Source organism: Oncorhynchus kisutch, linkage group LG16 (assembly GCF_002021735.2).
Source record: "Oncorhynchus kisutch isolate 150728-3 linkage group LG16, Okis_V2, whole genome shotgun sequence".
Lineage (NCBI taxonomy): Eukaryota > Metazoa > Chordata > Actinopteri > Salmoniformes > Salmonidae > Oncorhynchus > Oncorhynchus kisutch.
In genome coordinates this window covers 49,400,757-49,419,554 of record NC_034189.2, presented here as the reverse complement: position 1 = coordinate 49,419,554, position 18,798 = coordinate 49,400,757, and the positions used below count along the sequence as shown (strand labels likewise).

Sequence of the window (18,798 nt, the reverse complement as noted above, 5' to 3'; positions counted from 1 at the left end):
TTCATGACTCCATGTTGAGTCCAAGTGTTTCAGACACAGACATCCATGAACTACATTTCACATGGCACCATCCAAACACACAGAGACGTCCTTTCTTCACCGACTCGGGCCAAGTCCTCTATGAGTTTCCTTTCTCTCTCTCTCTCTCTCTCCTCCTATCTGTGTCACTGCTTCTCCTGAATCCTGTCTTTCTTCTTGTACGGTTTCTTGGTGCCAGACCTGACCTGTGTGTGTGTGTTTTAACGATGCCCTCATAGCTCTGCTGTCCCTCCTACCCCCCTCAGCAGTTGACCAAGCTCCACCAGTTGGCTATGCAGCAAACCCCCTTTAACCCCCTTGGACAGACCACCCCTGCCTTCCCCGGTACGTACCCACCTACACGAGAACCACCCTCTACCAAATCTCCAAATCTCCTTCTCTTTTTTTTACCTGTAGAGACACACACACACACTTCCTCCTCTTTCTTTCTCTCTTCCTCTGTCTTTCTGTTCATTCTCTTCCTGTCGTTCTTTGTGCTGCGCTTCCGATGACATGGCCACCTGGTGGTTGCTCTTGTTGACCTTTTATTTGTAGTTTTTCAAATATTTGGTTTGTTTTCTTAATCTGCTTTTGTAGCTCCTTGAAGATTTTGGTCCTTCCGAGTTAGTTTTATCTGGGTCGGCGGGTAAATCTCCTCTGGTTTGAGAACCAACCCCCTTTCCAACAGAGAAGGAGAAGCCACAGGCTCCTCTCTCAAGACCTCTGCAGAACCATCTCCAATCAGGGTTCCGACTATAGGTCTCCAAAGCTAACTGTCGCTCACAGCGGACGCCACCCTCCCCGTGCAAAACTCTATTTTATGCCGTGTCCCCTCTCTCGGTCTCTCTCTCTCCCATATAGCAGGTCTGGATGCCAGTAACCAGGCCAGTACTCATGAACTCACCATTCCCAATGATGTGAGTATGGGGACCATGGAGCTTTTCATTTGACATTTGTCATCTATTGTCATGTAAGGGATGGGTAAGGTGATTTCACCAATAGTCAGTCAATATTTTAACAAACAGTTTTCAAATGCTTGCATGCACAACCATGGATATATTTGTAAAAATAGAATAATTGAAAAAAGGGGTCAGTGTGTATGTGCCTTTGTCTGCATTCCATTCAGACTTTGCTATTCCCCTGTTTTAAGTCCCTCCGCCTCTTCTTCCCAGCTAATAGGCTGCATAATCGGGCGCCAGGGAACCAAAATCAACGAGATCCGTCAGATGTCTGGGGCGCAGATCAAAATTGCTAACGCCATGGAAGGGTCATCGGAGCGCCAGATCACCATCACAGGAACCCCCGCCAACATCAGCCTGGCCCAGTACCTCATCAACGCAAGGTCAGAGTTCTGGCAGACACACACACATTACAATTGACAAAGGGGTCAATAGCTCACCTGTTGTCCCAGGGATCCTCTTTTTGTCTGTTTGTTGTTATTACATTATCTTCAGCTAAAGAATTTGACAGAAACAATAATGTACTCCCTTTCCCATCATGCCCTGTGGCAGGTTCAGAGACGTGGCGGCCATGTGGAATGACCCATCCTCCATGACGACATCCTAAGGACCCAGCCCGGCCGGCCTCCACTCCCTCTGCTCCACTCCCTCCATCTCCTGACCACTGAAGACATGATGTTCCTACCTAACTCCTGATGATGATGCCCTCTAGACTAATGAATCTGGCTCTGATAACAACTCCCTTGACCCTCCAGCTTACTACCATGATCGCTCTCTAATAAGAGACCTGTTGCTTTCAGAGAAACTGAAAAAATAAGTAATGTCTTTGTTTTCGTTGATTTTAGACCTTTAGACAAGTGTTGAAGCATGTTGAACGTTCATTAGGATCAAATTGTGTTATTCTGAATTATCGCTACTGTTACAAAATAGGATTTCAATATCAGTTTGAAAAAAAATGTTTAAAAAAAAATGTAAAAACATTGGAAAAAAATGCTACTGTTCCATTTTCTAGGTGCTGGGTGATACTATCGGCACAGTATGGTGGGATGTAGCCCAATGATTACTTTATGATGCTCTTTTGAAAAGAGGTCTTTTTAGGTACATTTAATCGTTCTATTTTTACCCCTATTCGGATCCTTAAAATGATCTGCTTACTAATCCGATCTCTACCCATAACTTTTTGCTGCATCACATGACCTCTTTGAGCCAATGGTATCACTCCTAGAGCCCTCCTTTCTGTGTTCATTTCTTGTATTTTACATTATGACTTATACTGCATGTGTTCAGTAATGTATTGTATGTATTTGAGTATTCCAGTTTGGTGTAAGTGTTCCTATGGTGTTGCTATGTTATTGCTGGTGGGAGGAGCTATTGGAGGATGGGCTCATTGTAATGGCTGGAATGGAATTAATGGAACATAGCCAAAGGTGTGGTTTCCATTTCTTTGATGTGTTTGACTCCGTTCCATGGATTCTATTCCAGCCATTACAATGAGCCCATCCTCCTATAACTCCTCCCACCAGCCTCCACTGCTCCAAACCTTTTTCCGCAATTATTTTCATGAGTTTTTTTGCCATTCACGTCTAGTCCTACTACCACCCCAAATGAATAACTCTCCCTCACATCCTCCAGGAACCCTATTTATAGTATTTAAGAAGCATGAAAGGAAATTACTCAAGAAAAGAATCATCAGTGGCTAAAAACTGTATCCTAACTGACTGAAAACTAAAATGATTGTTTACTCGATTTCTTAACCAAGACTACTGTGGGTGACCACATAGTCAGCTATGCTACGCTCATGCAATAGACAATTCAACTCTTCGTTATACTGTGGACTGCCTCTAGTGGGTGAGGAATTAGTTGGACTTAAGACTATTGCTGTGTCCAAATTCTCTTAGTTGGCTTCCTTTCGTCGTCTCCTTCACTCCCATGTCCACGACAGATAAAAGAGGCTTCAATGTACTACTCTTGAAGGAAAGGAGACCAGGAGAGGAAGCTGTTTGATATTATTGGGACGTGGCCATAGGTGTTTGGATGGAGCCAAATGTTTATGGGCCATGGAATGTTCTGGGGTTCATGGGGGAACCCGTGGGGCCTGGGCGGACGTGTTTACCCCCACGCCGCCACATTCGATTGTTCATCCATCATGTTAGTTTTATTATAATATTGTTTATTTGCTTTAGGTTTTGAATGTCATTATGCTTTTACGATGATGTCAACAGATTAGATGACAAAGTCATGTTGCTCGTTTTAAGTGATTTAAAAAACAAAAATTGCAATTCTATTTATTGTTTCTTGGTGCATTATAATGACTGTTTTGGTTGATCATGATATTTAAGCTAGGTTTTTTTTGTGTGTATTGTATTGGATTTCAGGGGAGGTTTGGGCTATATTTGTTTGGATTAAACATGGCAAATTCCCTTCATAACAATTCTCAAGCTTATTCAAAGTATAGGCGGTTGTGACATGGCATGTTTGCAAGCCTGGGCTGAGGTCATATTCAGCATTGATGCATATGAACAGCCGTTGAATGTTATCCTCTCAACACAGGTCATTCATTCACTGTCCAACTGGTTTCAACTACAGTAAAAACCATCCTGGTCTGGATTTTCATTCTGTAAGACTGGTTTGTTTCATGTAACTCCCTGTTTTGGTTTCAATATGCTGAGCCTGACTTTGGGTCTAATTTCAACCGCTTTCATCATATAAACGTGATATGTCAATGGACCAAATGCTGTACTGATGTACTGAATGATGCATAGTTGATTATTATTCTGCAATAATTCTTACATTTTGATGTTAAACTGAAGTAGTAGTGCTAGCCTTGACATTATGGGTTTGTGTTATTCGTTTCATTTAAAACTTTGCTATAGCTCGTAATTCAATGGAATGTTTGTCATTTAAACAAGTTCAAATGTCTGTTTTATTTGGCAAGCTCGCTTTTTAGAACTGTTCAGCTTCTCATCATCGATTGCATTCAGACTAGGCAGGAATATTGAATTGTTGAAATAGTGATACCAATGTGATTTCAACAACTTCAATATCCATATGTTGTTACAGTGTATTGAAACTGTATTTACACTGGCGTATATGACTGAGTATACACACCTACTGAAACAGACTAAAATGCAACTGATGCAATAACAAGGGAATGATGTGCAATTATTATTTGTATTTTTTCTTGTGCATATAATACAAGGAAAGTTTGTCATGTATTTACAACTCATTGTTGCTCCTTGACCTCCTTCCTTTCTGGACGGCGGCAGCAACAAAAATTGAAAAAATACATTAGATATTTTTTTTCAGCTTTTGCTCCTGTATATTTTGCTTATTTAGGAAAATGTATCGGAGCTGGTATATATTTTCAGTTGGATTATTTGCAACGAGCAAATCTATTTTAGGTTGAAGTAATTTCATTATTTAGGTTACTTTTGAAAATGTTTGTAAGTAAGAAAATGAATAAAGTTTTTTTTCTTCTTGTGAACCTAGGTTTGTCTTGTATCATTTTGATCTTCAATGATATCAAAAGGGGCTTGGTTTTTCTGTGTTGCCCATTAAAATGGTACTGTCAGCGGCATACATGCCATCTTGTATGTCTTCTTGAATGTCTCATCTTGAATGTTTCATCCTGAATGTTACATCTTGTATGTCTCATCTTGAAAGTCTCATCTTGATTGTCTCATCTTGATGGTATAATCTTGAATGTCTCATAGTGAATGTCTCATGTTGATGGTATAATCCTGAATGTCTCATATTGATGGTATAATCCTGAATGTCTCATATTGATGGTATCATCCTGAATGTCTCATCTTGATGGTATAATCCTGAATGTCTCATAGTGAATGTCTCATATTGATGGTATAATCCTGAATGTCTCATATTGATGGTATAATCCTGAATGTCTCATATTGATGGTATCATCCTGAATGTCTCATATTGATGGTATCATCCTGAATGTCTCATCTTGATGGTATAATCCTGAATGTCTCATATTGATGGTATCATATTGAATGTCTTATCTTGATGGTATAATCTTGAATGTCTCATAGTGAATGTCTTATGTTGATGGTATAATCCTGAATGTCTCATATTGATGGTATCATATTGAATGTCTCATCTTGATGGTATCATCTTGAATGTCTCATCTTGATGGTATCATCTTGAATGTCTCATCGTGATGGTATCATCCTGAATGTCTCATCTCGATTGTCTCATATTGATGATATCATCCTGAATGTCTAATCTTGATGGTATCATCCTGAATGTCTCATCTTGATGGTATCATCCTGCATGCCTCACCTTGAATGTCTCAACTTGAATGTCTCATCTTGATGGTATCGTCTTGAATGTCTCATCTTGATGGTATCATCTTGAATGTCTCAACTTGAATAATCTCATCTTGAATGTCTCATCTTGAATGTCTCATCTTGTATGTCTAGGAGATACCACTAGAGGGCCTAGCTATGCAGGAGAAGAAGACAGTATCCATCAAATTCATTTTTTTTTTGCTTTTGTTTTTAAAAATCTTTGATTTAGAAAGGGGGGCGCACCATTGAGACCAGGGTCTCATTCTCAAGGGAGCCCTGTGAACATCAGCACAATACAATAGAACATACAGCAAAATAACAACATCAATACAATACAACATACAGAAAAATAACAACATCAACACAATATGATACAACATACAGCAAAATAACAACATCAATACAATACAACATACAGAAAAATAACAACATCAACACAATACAACATATAGCAAAATAACAACATCAACACAATACAGTCAATACGAGACCAATCAAAACAAACACAACCATCACTAGCTGCTGTATGGGATTGAACAGGAGATACAAACATACAGTATGTCAGTGGTGCAAAAAGCACCCAATTGTCATCGTTGAGTAAAAGTAAAAATCATTTCATATTCCTTATATTAAGCAAACCAGACCACATGATTTTCTTGTTTTTTAAATTTACGGTTAGCCAGGCGCACACTCCAACACTCAGACATAATTTACCAGCAAAGCATTTGTGTTTAGTGAATCTGCCAGATCAGGTAGTAGGGATGACCACGGATGTCCTCATGATAAGTGGTTGGATTTTTCTGTCCCGCTAACTATTCCAAAATGTAATGAGTACTTTTGGGTGTCAGGGAAAATGTATGGACTAAAAAATACATTATTTGTCTTTAGGAATGTAGAGGAGTAAAAGTAAAAGTTGTCAAAAATAAAAATAGCAAAGTACAGATAACAAAAAAAACTATATAAGTAGTACTTCAAAGTATATTTACTTAAGTACTTTACATCACTGCAGTATGTCAGAAGTGGGGGTTAATTGATTATTACTTTGGACATCATTACAAGTCAAATATATCAGAAAAACAGTAGAAATGTACCTTAAGTTGCCTTTATACCTGTAAGGTTCTGGGTGTAGCTGGTGCAGAGGAGTCAGGTGCAGGACAGCAGAGATGAGTAACACAAGACATTTTACTCAGAATTTCCAAATACATGAAGTAATACCAAGCCCACAAACATCGGACCGAACTTACAAATAAAACAATCACTCACAAAAACCATGGGGAAAACAGAGGGTTAAATAAGGAACATGTAATTGGGGAATTGAAACCAGGTGTGTAAAACAAAGACAAAAGAAATGGAAAATGAAAAATGGATTGGAGATGGCTAGAAGGCCGGTGACGTCGACCGCCGAACATCGCCTGAACAAGAAGAGGGACCGACTTCGGCGGAAGTCGTGACAATACCTGTGTAACAAGACAATTGTAGTATTTTATTAGGATCCCCACCTACTCTTCCTGGGGTCCATAAAGGGTCTTTGTCTCTGGCTCCAATGACAGACAAGGATAGAGGACAGTAGTCCATCATGATTTCATTCCTTCGGGTTTTACAGTAATAGTATTACAGTAATAGGGATATTTTAACATGTCTATAAGCTAAATGGGTGTGAGATGAGTGTCATATAAAAGAGGACAGTTGCACAGGGATAGAGGGCCAGGTGACAGATGCCTGGAGAGAATACACTGTCTGCATGCCAAGGCTCTATATTAACGTCTAAAGCAGGAGTATCAAATTCATTCCATGGAGGGCCTAGTGTCCGCAGGTTTTTAGTCCTTTCATTTAAGACCTAGACAACCAGGTGTGGGGAGTTCCTTATTAATTAGTGATCTTAACTCATCAATCAAACACAAGGGAGGAGTGAAAACATGTACCTGGTCCTCTGTGGAATGAGTTTGGACACGTGTGGTATAAAGAATGGACTCTCCATACACCCTGTGTCATTGGCAAACCAGGCATTGGGGAAAGGTCTCAGTGACCGTTCACACTGAATTAATTACATTTCCTGTATTCCAACTTTTTTGTCCTTGACTTGGGTTGGCAGGGTAACAGGGAGAACAGGAACTGCCTTGCTTAGTTAAAGCTTTTGACTGAAAACGATCTAACACAATATTCAAAAGCAGGATAGAAATGAGTTTTCCACACAAGAGTCTTGGCTATCATCCCTCAGTCCCACTCACAGTCCAGGACACTGTTCTACAGGATGCTCTGGACATCTAGCCCTGGCTTCCATCCATGTGATCCAGGCAAGGAAATGAATGCCTGCGGAAGTCTATGGAATGGATCTTACACAAAGCCCTTGGATATATCTTTACCATGTCCTAATCCTCTCATCATAACAGGAGTGACACCTTCTCTTGTACAATCAGTGAAAACACACAGCGATGCATTTACTTTTTGAGTGGTTGTTGACCGAGGGAGGAAAGGTTTGTGCTCTGAGCATGGTGGAAAACATAGAATGGAGGGGGGGGGTTAAGGGTGTCTTCGATCCAGACAAATGATCAGGTGTTCAGGGAAGCACGTCCAGGCAGGGTCCAGGCAAGGTGATCTCCCTGAAGATTGATCCACTTTCAGGAGGTGATTGGGGTCTTATTCAATGCAGGCACACATTGTCCAGTCAGTGTCCACCCCCTGCTGTACCACCCACCACTACCAGGCCTATAACTAACACCTCATCTCTCTGTCTTCCTTTCCTATACCACATCCAAATCACTCCTCTCTCCTGGCTTTGTCTCTCTCGCCCTTTTTCTCCTTCTCTATTTCTCTCGCTCTCATTCTCTCTACTATGCTCACTCAACCATAGCTCATTCACCTCCATTCCTTGCCCACTCTCTCTCTGTCTCTCTCTCACTCCCTCACTCCTCTCTCCTCCCCCATCCCTCTCTCATTAGGCAGGCCCTCTCTGGCTCATGTCCAACCTGACACCAGAGGACTACTAGAGGAGATAGACCAGGAGAGAGACCTCTGCACTGTACCTGGGGCTCTCTCTCTATGGGACATATCATTACTGCTGGAGTCAGGCAGCCAGTGAACTGCAGTAGGATACTCAAAGTCACCAAGTCTCTCTCCGTCCTCTCAGAGCTTAGCCAATCCACTGTACGGAAATTGAGAGTATTTATGTAGATTTATAGATGCTAAAGAAACTATGACATTTTAAATGACGATACACTTATTTTCAGACTCATGTGAGGTAGACAGATGCAGAGCTTGTAGATGATCATGATTCATGATTATGGGAGAGAAGTGGTATGTTGAGATTGTTTTTGACGCAGGTATCTTTTGATTGGCTTGTGAAATAATGAGAACGTTATGACTCTGTTCTTTCCCAGGGTGCAGTATGAAGCAATTCCATTACAGGCTACAGTCTGTGGTGTCCCCTCACAGTCAGTTGTCAAGGACAATATGAGTATAACTTTAAATAGAACATCTTCTAAATGTTTGTCACATCTATATGCATTACACTCCTCAAAGACAAATAAAGGCTTTAGTAGTAAACCGTCAAGATAAAACTCCAACAACCGAGGACTGATTGGGCATACTGAAGAATTGTTGACTCCGCCTCACAGTAGTCTAATGGCTCTGGAACGTCCATTTGCAGAGTGAGCCCATTTGATGAATATTGAATATAATATGATGATATCTCATGAGCACACCTTGTAGCTATTTTTCTTTCTGCAACAGCCTTCGTTGACAACAAACATTTTGTTTGTGTGTGTGCGCATGTGTGTATGTACAGCTGTGTGTGTGTGTGTGTGTGTGTGTGTGTGTGTGTGTGTGTGCGTGTGTGTGTGTGTGTGTGTGTGTGTGTGTGTGTGTGTGTGTGTGTGTGTGTGTGTGTGTGTGTGTGTGTGTGTGTGTGTGTGTGTGTGTGTGTGTGTGTGTGTGTGTGTGTGTGTGTGTGTGTGTGTGTGTGTGTGTGTGCGTGCGTGCGTGTGTGTGTGAGAGAGAGGTGCAATATGCATGTTTGTATGCTTTCAGATGAGTACATTCTGACTGAAAGATTGTCAATGAAGCTTAATTAGAGGACATAAAAATGGGCCCTGCTATAGGGAGTGGGACCCCTCTCTGTCTTTGTCTCATCACAGTCATGCTTGAAGAAGAAAACCCAAAGAGAGAAAGGCAGGAAAATCACTCCCCCTGTTCAACAGACTCCTGTAAATAGCTTACTGAGGAGTGAATGCAGGAAGAATACAGTAATCACCGGTGTATTGGAAACTAAATGGGTTGATCCCAAAAGAAAATGAGACTCTTTATTGTTCAAGCCTAATATCCACAGTCCTTCTATTGTTCCATCCTCGGTTTGCTTCAGCAGCCACTGTCAGACAAGGACTCTCTCCTTGTGCTCCAGCAGCCACTGTCAGACAAGGACTCTCTCCTTGTGCTCCAGCAGCCACTATCAGACAGAGACTCTCTCCTTGTGCTCCAGCAGCCACTGTCAGACAAGGACTCTCTCCTTGTGCTCCAGCAGCCACTATCAGACAGAGACTCTCTCCTTGTGCTCCAGCAGCCACTGTCAGACAGAGACTCTCTCCTTGTGCTCCAGCAGCCACTGTCAGACAGAGACTCTCTCCTTGTGCTCCAGCAGCCACTGTCAGACAGAGACTCTCTCCTTGTGCTCCAGCAGCCACTGTCAGACAGAGACTCTCTCCTTGTGCTCCAGCAGCCACTATCAGACAGAGACTCTCTTCTTGTGCTCCAGCAGCCACTATCAGACAGAGACTCTCTCCTTGTGCTCCAGCAGCCACTATCAGACAGAGACTCTCTCCTTGTGCTCCAGCAGCCACTGTCAGACAAGGACTCTCTCCTTGTGCTCCAGCAGCCACTATCAGACAGAGACTCTCTCCTTGTGCTCCAGCAGCCACTATCAGACAGAGACTCTCTCCTTGTGCTCCAGCAGCCACTGTCAGACAGAGACTCTCTCCTTGTGCTCCAGCAGCCACTATCAGACAGAGACTCTCTCCTTGTGCTCCAGCAGCCACTGTCAGACAAGGACTCTCTCCTTGGGCTCCAGCAGCCACTATCAGACAGAGACTCTCTCCTTGTGCTCCAGCAGCCACTATCAGACAGAGACTCTCTCCTTGTGCGAAAGCAGCTCCAGTGGCAATTTTAGCATGTAAATCTAAAATCGGCAGATGCATGCCAGCAAAGCCACAACACATCACTAAACAATACATTAACTGTAACGGTTGTCGTTGCATGAAGGATCGGACCAAAGCGCAGCGTGGTAAGTGTTCATGATTTTTATTTAAACTGAACACTGAAACAAAATAACAAAGAGCAAAACGACAAAGAACAGTTCTGTCAGGTGCAGAAACACAAAACAGAAAATAACTACCCACAAAACACAGGTGGGAAAAGGCTGTCTAAGTATGGTTCCCAATCAGAGACAACGATAGACAGGTGTCCCTGATTGAGAACCATACTCGGCCAAAGAAATACAAAACATAGAAAAATGAAATTAGAATGCCCACCCAAATCACACCCTGACCAAACCAAAATAGAGACATAAAAAGCTCTCTAAGGTCAGGGCGTGACAATAACGGTGACAAACGGTGCCCACAAACTGTTAGGGCCTACATAAAGCTGTCCCAACAGCAGAGCATTATTTTCAGCACCATGGAGTGAATCCTTAGCACTGCTGACCTGGCTATCAGTGGAGTCTGGCAGTGAAACAGTTCATTCAACCTCATTTACTGACTTTTTAAAACCATAGCTGACTAGCTGAAACAAATGTGGTTTCTAATGAATCCTTGTGGATTTGTGTAAGTCAATAAGAACCGCATTGTCTTTCAATAATAATGAACGCCAACATGAGTTTTAACTTTTGAACCGTACACAAACATTAGGAAAGAGAGAGAGAGAAAATAAACCATGTTTGTATGTGGCTTTAACTCAATATTTTGTTAAAAACATTGCTTACAAAAGTATATGTGACATTAATTAATGTCAATGCTAAACAGGTGGTGCTCACCTGCCCTGAATGACAGGTCGCCACTGAGCAGCTCGACTGATCTGATGTGTGTTTCATATTTAAGGTGTGCTCCTTAGCTTCCTTTGGCCCTTATAGAGGGAGAGAGGAAGAGTGAGCGAGGGAGAGGTAGAGAGGTAGAGAATGGTTTCTAAACTGAATCTAAAGCAATCAAACAGAGGGCTGTGACACTCTCTCATGTCTTTTTAGCAGCCGTTATCAACCTCCCTCCCTCCCTCCCTCCCTCGCTCTTCTGTTCTAGACTCTGTGGCTGAGGTATTATATTCCATCACATTAAATAGAATGTGAGGAATGGACAGAGGATTACCAAAGCTCAGGTAGCAAACTTTCCAAATTGAATCCCTCGTCACCTCTGCTTGAGGTGATATGAGTAAAACATGATAAGAAGTGGAGCGGCTTAAAGAGGATTACAGAGGCTATGGATAGGCATTGCGTTCCTTGATTCAACGTTTTTTGTCCCACAAGCACTGTACCAGGAGATAAGTCTAATGCATAGGCACAAGTCTTAGAAGTCCTCAACATGTTCTTAGAGGAGGCTGTTTCCAGCACTGCTTTAGGTTGGTATATCACAATGCCATACGGTCAACATTTTCAGTCTCAGCACTATATTTTTAATACATTTCCATTTGATAATAGACTGTAAAATATCAGAACAGAGTTTGAACATTAAAAGAGCGTCTTTATGATAGTAAAAACACACTTACGACACAATCTATAATATCATGAGTGGGTCTCTTTCTCCCAAGTCATGGATTCTCATCAATATCCATCAGCCAAAGGGGCCAGCTGGGACAAAGGTGAAGTACGGTCTTTCTAAAGTAATTTAATCATTATTGATGTCTGGCATAATAACTCAACTCTACATGTTTAAAGAGCCAGCTTCCACCAAGTCTAATATCATTACAACCAGCCATAAATCTATCAAAACCCTTAAGATGAAAAAAGTTGAATCCATTCAAATTCGCTGAAGAATTTTGATGCGGTTCCAAGGCCCTGTAATAGAATAAGGGTCTGCCAATCTTGTTTAAATTGCAGAATCTCATGCCTTTTACATTTAGGTGCACATTTGACATTATTGGATATCTTGCCTTGTAAATTTAGATTTCCTCTCACATATTTAATTCCTCACCCTCCTCAACACTAAGGCTCCATTTAATTACAGATATGTAATCAGTTCCAGCTATGGTCATATGACCTATCACCAACCAGATATGTGTGAGTGGCCTGGCCTCTGTGTGAGTGAGTGAGAGAGGGAGAGAGAGAGAGAGAGAGAGAGAGAGAGAGAGAGAGAGTGTTGAGGGAGGGTACATTCTCAGATCCTCAGTCATTGTGGATGTGACACCTGGATATGGAACCCTTCAGTCAGCGAGAATAACTAGTCTGGGATATGAGGGATGACACCTGGTGGCACAGGGCACAAACAATCAGCTAGGGGTGAGAAAGCTGCAGTCCACAGTGGTGGCAGCCATAGTGCTGTAACTTAGTTTTGGTGGCTAAAGTAAGAGTTCATAGCAGTAGAAGTAAAGTACTTCTAGCCAATTGGAGTTTAACTTATTTAATCTTGTTCTGAGGGCAGCTCTGCCTCGTGGGCAAAAACATTGATAATTGGTTGACAGAACAAGACTGAGTAAAGACAACTTCACTGCCTGTCGTGGCATTGGCATCTGTGTTGTGGTGATCAGTCTACAGAAGTAGGCTCTCAGAGGGAGAATGACAATATCAAAACCTGTCATTTCTGTTGATCTCGTGAGACAGGTTCTATTATCTGCAACCGTGAACTAGAACGGATGTTGTCATTTGTTGATGGTTTCAATTGAATTGAGGAAATTGTGGCTTTCTAGACAGTCCTCTCATTTCAGTCCTCAAGATGGACAGCACTTGCAATCGCCTCCAGGAGGTGACTACTGAGTGATTTAGTTCAAGCAAACCCATATTTAACAGAGTGACGTGCTTGACATCTCCCTATGGTTGAATGTCTATACAGACTTTATGTTGAAAGTCCTCACATTCATTGGATATTTCTGAATGGGGTGGCTCTAAGCAATGCATTCCATATACACTGAGTGTACAAATAATTAGGAACACCTTCCTAATATTGAGTTGAACCCCCTTTTGCCCTCAGAACAGACTCAATTCGTAAGGGAATGGACTCTACAAGATGTCGAAAGTGTTCAACTAGGATGCTGGCCCATGTTGACTCCAGTGTTTCCCACAGTTGTGTGACATTTTCAAAAGCATTCAAAAATATTGCAGGGATGATTTATGATGAACTGGGAGAGACACCTCAATATAACGCAAAGAAAGCAAGTGGATGAGGTCCCGAATGGATCCAAACTGTCCAATAGGTGCGCGCGAAAACTGAACGAGGTTCAGAAGTCTTGAGGCAACCGGTACACATATACAGTGTAGCGTAGAGGAGATGCAACTTTATAGTCCCTTGTATTATGACAGCAACAAGTGGAGGCGGTGCGCTGGCGAGGTGAGTTATACCTACTGCGTTCATTCTATGTTCGGTCACTCTCCACGCGATACTGATTCGTTTGTTGGTTTGCATTTTATGAAGCAACGGTATAGCCCTGACTGGACCAAACTCTCATTCTGAAAACAAATCGGGAGAAAAAGACAAAGTAAGTAGTGCTATGGACAATTGATTTATAAAAGGACGATATTATTTATAAAAGGTCGATATTATTGAAGATGAGTATTTTTAGATATTTTTATACGTCTTTTTAGGTCATTCAAAAGTACATTCCTTTTGACTTTTTAGACTACAGAAATCATTAATTGAGTTGGATGGGAAATTAAGCTCGCAAGTTAACCATTTCATTGTTCGTGTGCATGTAACAATAAAACTTGAAATAAATTATACTACCTTCGGTTCTTCATCATCATCATTATCGCCACCACCAAATGATGACCATTAGACTATGTTAACAGTGACACTAATAAAATAGTGCCTCTACCATGCATGTGACGATTCAGAATGAAAAATGAGAACGTACTTTCTCCACCTGAATGACCTCTTGCATTCTGAAAAGTGAGTCGCCTTGTTAAAACTGCTTATGTTTTGCTGCTTGCGGACCCCTGGCAGCCTAATTGTACCTATGGAAGTACTGTATGTCACGAGAAGGATAAATCTAACATTTAGGTTTCTGTGTCGCCCTGGGTTACAGAGACAAAGCCCTCTGTCCGCGGGTGATCATAGGCTATATACTGTTTAATTTTTTGTTTTCAGTCGGACATGTGGGCTAACTGGCTAAATCAAGCTGTGGTGTCTAGCTAATAATGTGTCGGTAGACCTGTGAGGGTTCATGGACTTCAAACAGGCAGACGGAGAGCAGGACATGTTGGCTGAATGCTATGGTTTCCCTTGAGCTTGTTGTGAGGTTATAGACCACCTTTGACATGAATTAATGCTGCGCAAACATTTGGAGAATGCAAAAAGTCACTGTCTCAGGAATGTTGTCAGCAAATATTAATCACACGAAAGGGAATGTTGAGTCACAGTTTCTGTTTAGTCTATGTTGAAGTGTTCAATAGAAAACAAATCACAGGGAAAAATTCCTCAATGATTTCAATTATTCTGGGAACGTTCCTCAAGAGTAGGCTTGCTGCTGTGAATCTCCATGGTCCGGAATTGGGAGTAACCATCTGGAACTATCAGAGCAATCTATTATTACTAGGGTAATGCATATTTTCTATTTATACTGTCAGGGCAAAGGACTGGAGACTGGAGATACTCTCTTTGCTTTCAGCACTGTAAGAAATAGGAGAACAGGCGCAAACCATGCAGTACAGTATCAATCAAATTCAAAAAGACCACATTGTTGTGTAGTTATTTTTTAGCTTTGGAAAATTGGTGCTCAAATTGGATAAACAATGTTTCCCCTTAATGCATTATCAATACCTATTTTTAACAGATCAAAATAGTTTTTGTTTTGCAGAGCGTCATTGATGAAGGATTTTTTTAAAGGATGCTTTTTCAATGTACTGTTTTTCAAAGCCTTTGTGCATCAAGAAATCAATAGATATGATTTCTACCAGATGGAATTACTGAAGATATAAGCACTGGCTTGTCTCACTACTACATCTCAAACACTGACTTCTCTCACTACTACATCTCAAACACTGGCTTCTCTCACTACTACATCTCAAACACTGGCTTGTCTCACTACTACATCTCAAACACTGGCTTGTCTCACTACTACATCTCAAACACTGGCTTCTCTCACTACTACATCTCAAACACTGACTTGTCTCACTACTACATCTCACTACTACATCTCAAACACTGGCTTGTCTCACTACTACATCTCACTACTACATCTCAAACACTGGCTTCTCTCACTACTACATCTCAAACACTGACTTGTCTCACTACTACATCTCACTACTACATCTCAAACACTGGCTTGTCTCACTACTACATCGCACTACTACATCTCAAACACTGGCTTGTCTCACTACTACATCTCAAACACTGGCTTGTCTCACTACTACATCTCACTACTACATCTCAAACACTGGCTTGTCTCACTACTACATCTCAAACACTGGCTTGTCTCACTACTACATCTCAAACACTGGCTTGTCTCACTACTACATCTCAAACACTGGCTTCTCTCACTACTACATCTCAAACACTGACTTGTCTCACTACTACATCTCAAACACTGGCTTGTCTCACTACTACATCTCAAACACTGGCTTGTCTCACTACTACATCTCAAACACTGGCTTGTCTCACTACTACATCTCAAACACTGGCTTGTCTCACTACTACATCTCAAACACTGGCTTGTCTCACTACTACATCTCAAACACTGGCTTGTCTGACTACTACATCTCAAACACTGGATTGTCTCACTACTACATCTCAAACACTGACTTGTCTCACTACTACATCTCACTACTACATCTCAAACACTGGCTTGTCTCACTACTACATCTCAAACACTGGCTTGTCTCACTACTACATCTCAAACACTGACTTGTCTCACTACTACATCTCAAACACTGGCTTGTCTCACTACTACATCTCAAACACTGACTTGTCTCACTACTACATCTCAAACACTGGCTTGTCTCACTACTACATCTCAAACACTGACTTGTCTCACTACTACATCTCAAACACTGGCTTGTCTCACTACTACATCTCAAACACTGGCTTGTCTCACTACTACATCTCAAACACTGACTTGTCTCACTACTACATCTCAAACACTGGCTTGTCTCACTACTACATCTCAAACACTGACTTGTCTCACTACTACATCTCACTACTACATCTCAAACACTGGCTTGTCTCACTACTACATCTCAAACACTGGCTTGACTCACTACTACATCTCAAACACTGGATTGTATGACTACTACATCTCAAACACTGACTTGTCTCACTACTACATCTCAAACACTGGCTTGACTCACTACTACATCTCAAACACTGGCTTCTATGACTACTACATCTCAAACACTGACTTGTCTCACTACTACATCTCAAACACTGACTTGTCTCACTACTACATCTCAAACACTGACTTGTCTCACTACTACATCTCAAACACTGGCTTGACTCACTACCACATCTCAAACACTGGCTTGTCTCACTACTACATTTCAAACACTTACTTGTCTCACGACTACATCTCAAACACTGGCTTGTCTCACGACTACATCTCAAACACTGGCTTGTCTCACTACTACATCTCAAACACTGGCTTGTCTCACTACTACATCTCAAACACTGACTTGTCTCACGACTACATCTCAAACACTGGCTTGTCTCACTACTACATCTCAAACACTGGCTTGTCTCACTACTACATCTCACTACTACATCTCAAACACTGACTTGTCTCACTACTACATCTCACTGCTACATCTCAAACACTGACTTGTCTCACTACTACATCTCACTGCTACATCTCAAACACTGACTTGTCTCACTACTACATCTCACTAATACATCTCAAACACTGGCTTGTCTCACTACTACATCTCAAACACTGGCTTGTCTCACTACTACATCTCAAACACTGACTTGTCTCACTACTACATCTCACGACTACATCTCAAACACTGGCTTGTCTCACTACTACATCTCAAACACTGACTTGTCTCACTACTACATCTCAAACACTGGCTTGTCTCACTACTACATCTCAAACACTGACTTGTCTCACTACTACATCTCAAACACTGGCATGTCTCACTACTACATCTCAAACACTGACTTGTCTCACTACTACATCTCACTGCTACATCTCAAACACTGACTTGTCTCACTACTACATCTCACTACTACATCTCAAACACTGGCTTGTCTCACTACTACATCTCAAACACTGACTTGTCTCACTACTACATCTCAAACACTGGCTTGTCTCACTACTACATCTCAAACACTGACTTGTCTCACTACTACATCTCTAACACTGGCTTGTCTCACTACTACATCTCAAACACTGGCTTGTCTCACTACTACATCTCAAACACTGGCTTGTCTCACTACTACATCTCAAACACTGACTTGTCTCACTACTACATCTCAAACACTGGCTTGACTCACTACTACATCTCAAACACTGGCTTGTATGACTACTACATCTCAAACACTGACTTGTCTCACTACTACATCTCAAACACTGACTTGTCTCACGACTACATCTCAAACACTGACTTGTCTCATGACTACATCTCAAACACTGGCTTGTCTCACTACTACATCTCAAACACTGACTTGTCTCAATACTACATCTCAAACACTGGCTTGTCTCACTACTACATCTCAAACACTGGCTTGTCTCACTACTACATCTCACTACTACATCTCACTACTACATCTCAAACACTGACTTGTCTCACTACTACATCTCACTGCTACATCTCAAACACTGACTTGTCTCACTACTACATCTCACTGCTACATCTCAAACACTGACTTGTCTCACTACTACATCTCACTACTACATCTCAAACACTGGCTTGTCTCACTACTACATCTCAAACACTGGCTTGTCTCACTACTACATCTCAAACACTGACTTGTCTCACTACTACATCTCACGACTACATCTCAAACACTGGCTTGTCTCACTACTACATCTCAAACACTGACTTGTCTCACTACTACATCTCAAACACTGGCTTGTCTCACTACTACATCTCAAACACTGACTTGTCTCACTACTACATCTCAAACACTGGCATGTCTCACTACTACATCTCAAACACTGACTTGTCTCACTACTACATCTCACTGCTACATCTCAAACACTGACTTGTCCACTACTACATCTCACTACTACATCTCAAACACTGGCTTGTCTCACTACTACATCTCAAACACTGACTTGTCTCACTACTACATATCAAACACTGGCTTGTCTCACTACTACATCTCAAACACTGACTTGTCTCACTACTACATCTCTAACACTGGCTTGTCTCACTACTACATCTCAAACACTGG

At 41.5% G+C, this 18,798-nt stretch overlaps 1 protein-coding gene across 23 annotated transcripts in view; it reads left to right on the top strand.

Moving 5' to 3' along the window:
* The window catches only part of LOC109887845 (poly(rC)-binding protein 3-like), a 36,115-nt gene extending 31,654 nt beyond the window's left edge, over positions 1-4,461 (top strand). For 11 of the 23 annotated variants that reach the window (XM_031792801.1, XM_031792784.1, XM_031792785.1 and 8 more), the window contains 4 exons: positions 285-363; positions 880-935; positions 1,191-1,360; positions 1,530-4,461. In XM_031792801.1, coding sequence (XP_031648661.1) covers positions 285-363; positions 880-935; positions 1,191-1,360; positions 1,530-1,584 — 360 coding nt within the window. In that variant the 3' untranslated portion in view covers positions 1,585-4,461. The remainder of the gene's footprint in view (positions 1-284; positions 364-879; positions 936-1,190; positions 1,361-1,529) is intronic. The other 12 variants (XM_031792802.1, XM_031792789.1, XM_031792804.1 and 9 more) reach the window with 4 other exon arrangements.
* Positions 4,462-18,798: the final 14,337 nt, after the last annotated feature.